Source organism: Apis dorsata, unplaced genomic scaffold (genome assembly GCF_000469605.1).
Source record: "Apis dorsata unplaced genomic scaffold, Apis dorsata 1.3 scaffold_267, whole genome shotgun sequence".
Taxonomy (NCBI): domain Eukaryota; kingdom Metazoa; phylum Arthropoda; class Insecta; order Hymenoptera; family Apidae; genus Apis; species Apis dorsata.
In genome coordinates this window covers 52,036-56,761 of record NW_006263545.1, presented here as the reverse complement: position 1 = coordinate 56,761, position 4,726 = coordinate 52,036, and the positions used below count along the sequence as shown (strand labels likewise).

The 4,726-nt window shown below is 40.7% G+C and overlaps 1 protein-coding gene across 2 annotated transcripts in view; it reads left to right on the top strand.

Annotated features, from left to right (window-relative positions):
* The window catches only part of LOC102673651 (protein pangolin, isoforms A/H/I/S-like), a 33,712-nt gene that overhangs the window by 7,882 nt on the left and 21,104 nt on the right, over positions 1–4,726 (top strand). For both annotated transcript variants that reach the window (XM_031510877.1, XM_031510876.1), the window contains exons 2-4: positions 1,824–1,914; positions 3,125–3,220; positions 3,749–3,886. In XM_031510877.1, the coding sequence (XP_031366737.1) occupies positions 1,824–1,914; positions 3,125–3,220; positions 3,749–3,886 (325 nt within the window). The remainder of the gene's footprint in view (positions 1–1,823; positions 1,915–3,124; positions 3,221–3,748; positions 3,887–4,726) is intronic.

Below are 4,726 nucleotides of genomic sequence, written 5' to 3'. Positions count from 1 at the left end.
AAGAAGGATAACGAGAACGAGGGGGGGTGGAGGGAGGGGAAGAGAGAAGTATTGGCCTCGTCAAGCGGTTTCAGGGCTTGCCGATATTCCGGCCGCTTCTCGTCGACCCTTATGAAGCCAATTACACTTCGCCTCGCCAAAGGCACCCCACTTATAGCCGGCAGTCGACGTTTCTGGGGGCTGTTCGGGGTGCCGCGACCGGTTCTGCAACACGTATACGGTATTAGATACCGCCACTGTGAAAGCTGGCCCACCCCTTTTCCACGTCTACGCCACCCTGTGCAAGCCTCGTGTAACGACGACGATCCAGGGTGACGGATCGAGGGGGAGGGGGAGGTTTCGAGTAATTATCGATATAGGGTGGAACCAGGATTCGAACGACGGATACCGATTTTTTTCTTTCTTTTTTTAATTCTTGCGCAGCGAGGGAGGCATGGTTCTTTTTTTTTCTTTGTCGTTGTTGTTGTTCTTCGAGGGTGAAAGAGACGATTGAGGGGAGATAAAAAAAGTTATATTGGAATTGTAGTGTAATTTATTACTCATTATTGTTAACATATAATGGATGTAAAATGGAAACAAGAAAATTTAATAAATCTTTATTTTAATTTTTGACAAATCTTACAAATCTTGAAACTGTTTCATTTTTCATCGATATGTTATCGTAACAAAATACATAATTTATCGATTTATTATTTCAAAATAAAAAAATCGTTTTCTTAGAGCATTGCATTCTTTTCGTAGAAAGTAGTTAATAAACCTATAATAAATCGCTTGTTCTCTATCTAATAAAAACTGAAAAACTGTATTTGTCTCCCTTCCTTGTCATAAAATCATTTCGATCGCTCTAATAATAAAACAAAACAAAAAAAAAAAAAAATTTAGCAAAAATTTCAATTTCGTTTCGCGTATATAATATTTCCTATAAATACATTTCGCGAAACAATACAATCCAAGCTCGATGATAGTTTACGAAGATCATATGCGATGCAAATTATTATCAAACAGATATTGTCGACACAGAGAGAGAAAAGGGTGGTGAACGCCGTGGGGGGTTGCGGCCAGTAGTGATCAATGCCCGTTCGCCGGGTCATCCGATTCGTGTTTGTAGTGCAAACCGGCTCGATATTAAATACATAGTCCTCCTTTCCTCCAATCGGATCGTTCTTCTTTGATCTCGGCCGTAATAATGTTTATACTGCATCCGTTGATACGCGGCCAGCAGGCGCGACGCCGACGGCGCACCGTATTGAATAAATCAACCCTGTGGAAAAGTAGCAAGGATAAATTGCGGTCGCCTCCTTCCCAAGGAATTTTCGTTAATTATCTCGTTTCGATTGGTCAAACGATGATAATTAAGCGATAAGAGAAATATTAATTCAACGAATCGAGTTTTTTAATTGGAGTGAGGGGGTAAGTTTTTTTTTTGGGGAATAGATTTGAATTGAATTTATTTATATGTTTATTAAATTATTTCGAATTATTCAAAATTACAGGGAAAATATATATTTTTCTCTGTTAGGAAGCGAAACCTTAAAACTTTGTTTTCATCTCGTCACTCGGAACGAAAAAGAACTCGGTTTCTTAACGAGACGTCTAATTAATGAAATTTAATTATTATTTTATACTTATCCCCAAGTTATTACAAAGTGAAGTTTCTTGATAAAGGATCGAGAAGTGTGGAAAGTAACGGACTTCTAAAAATTAACTCTTTTAAAATATTCGCCATTTTCTTTGGAAACACTCTCTTTATCCTCGTCTTTATTATCATTGGACAGAGATACGAGAGACAATGAGACAAGCAACACGTTCCATTTTTGTTCCAGGCTTGACAAGAGCGCCGATGTATCCCTTCTCCACGGGTCAATATCCGTACCCCATGCTTAGCCCGGAAATGACGCAAGTCGCCGCTTCCTGGTAAGTCAATACACTTTCATCCGTCGATATAAAACCGTCACCGGCAAGAAGGCTACATAAACGGATCTCATTACGTATCTATCTATCTATCTCTCTTATAAAATAACAGAGTTAATTAACCATCTCGTCAATCGTGGACAACAGAATATCACGATTCCTCGATAATTTTATATCTCGTAATTAAATCGTTCGTCATTTCCTTAAACCTGTGTTTTATATATATATATGAACTAAAAAGGACGAGGAGGAGGGAATTGAATAGCCACGGATCCAAACACGGTCTCAAATATACCGATAAAAGTTAAGTTGGACGAGGGAGAAGTGGGCCGATTTACATGAGAAACGTTCGATTTTTTTCCCTCCTCCACGCTCAAGCAGTCGTTAATTCCTCCTTTCGCGTACTAACGATTCAAACCCTCGAACCCGGCGACACTCGACCAGGATAAACGCGATTTTTATTTAGACTCCCCCTCCTGGGAGCCATTCTCCCCCTCTCAACCCCTTCTTCTTCTTCTTTCATCCTCTCCTCGATTCTCCTTTCAGCCGATGAAAAATAAAGAAAATCGGGGAAGGGGTGGGAGGAGATAGGGAGGAGGAGGGGGCCAATGAATTTCTCGATTCGGGTCTCGTTTTTCCGGCCGAATCACGGCCACGTTTCCTCGGTCATCCTCTCAGTTCCGGTCTATTAGACCGGCTACGTTCACCGACGCTCGACGTTGTACCACAGATATAACCACGGTGACCGCGCCAACGGAAACCAACCCTCTTGCAGCGCCTCTCTCCCTCCTTGTTATTTGCTTTCTGCTCGAACCGTCTCAAATTGAGATTTTCCACGGGTGATTAGGCCCGTTCTTCTCAATTAGGAGGGGCGGAACCGCGGCTTTTCCCCGGCGATTTCGTCGCGTTGGAGTAGGAGGGATATATCTTCGAAGGAAATTCTAGAAGGAAATTGCAAATGCGGGGAATTTTAATTTTTCACGATTCGAGGATTACGATATTTTTTTGGGGAGGAGAGGAATTTTCGTTGATGAGAAATTACGCGACGAAGCAAATTTTTTTCATCTCTTGAGATTTGGAAGAAATAGTAAATCAAATAGTAAAAGAGTTTTTTTTATTTGTTTTCAAACAGATTTTGACAAGAGTGGTAATAATAATTCGAAGACTTGGTTTCAGGCGATGCCTCTGTTTGATGAAACAATTTCGTTTTCAGGCACACACCGAGCATGTACCCCATTTCCCCGGCAAGCACTGGTTTCCGAAGTCCGTATCCCACGAGTTTGCCCATCACAAGTTCTAGTTTACCAAGGTTAGTAGGTGATCGAATTTGTCAAGTTCATTCAAACACTCTAATTTCTGTTATACATTACTCTCTCAACTCCGCGTTTCTGTACACGACGAATTCTATCAATGGATAGTTTCAATTTTCAATCTTCTTTCGTAAAGAAAGAACTTTGAAAGTTTGTAAAAATTGAATCGCAAAAAATTGTTCAACGTCGACTAAATTGATAAACTAAAGAAATTTGTAATTTATCTCCCATTTTTAAAAATCGTTCCAATCTCTTCTTCAAGAATCATATTTTTCTAATAACAAAATTTAAAATATATTATTCAAAAATTATTCAATGTATGTAAGAGTAACATTTTTTTAGGATAATTAATTTAAATAAAACTTATTTTGAACTAAACGATGTACAAGTATCTTCGATATCTTCAAAAGATTGGAATTTCTACTTATCATATTTCAATTATTTTGAAATAATAGTATTATTTAATCTAGCGCACTCGCTACCTAACACTTTAAATTACAATTTAAATCTATTAATAAATTTTCCAGTGATCTCTACCGGTTTTCGCCGACGGGCCTGATGCCTCCGCATCCTGGATTAAGTCCGCACGCACACGCGTTGGCGTCCCACGCACTGGTGTCCTCGGCGCCGAAGACGGATCATTCCACCCTGGATCACAATCACAGGTTCGTTCCTCGTCGACATTTCAGCGACACCTGGACCCTTTTCAACGAATCGAACGACACGACTCATTCAATAACTCCATCACCCTTTTCCCCCATTCCTTTCCCTCGGTCGCATCCACAACTCACCCCGACATAAATATCGATCCGTCGCCCCGTAGAACGAACCCCCCGAAACCGTTACCTTCGATTGATCGAAAAGATATTTCAATGAATAATAGAAGAGGAGGGTGATTACGATAATCGGTGGTGATGATCTGTTCGAGTGGACTCGATCTCGATCGAATCGTTGGCTAGGAAACTGGAGGAGAGAACGAAAAGGACGCTTTCTACGAGCCTTTTATAATTTTCGATGCACACAATGTTTTTTTAGAAAGAATTAACCGAGGAGCAGAGGCTAATCCAGTCGATAATTTACATTTATTGATGAGATTGAGTTGATGAAACCACCCTCAATCCCTCTTCGTCCTAATGGATTTTACAAAACGATCAAGCAATCATCGAGATGGAAACGTATATATACAACAATTCTTCTTTCAAGATACAATTTATCCAATACGAGTTTTATCCATCATCTACGGCTGGACAACCGATGACCGACCCAAGATGTCAAGCAAAAAACTCGATACAGAGTAATTCAAAAAATGGTTTCCACATCCTTCCATATCGATAAAAGGAAACGCCGCTCCATCCACCCCCGTCCGTTGATAAAGAAGCAGCCGGCAGTCACAGTGTATCAGGGGTTGTGACGGATAGTTTCGGTGACGACCATAGGGGGTAGCACGTCACGGGGTAGTTCCAACCCCTCGTGCAGTCGTTCCCCCTTCACCGTCGAGGCACGTA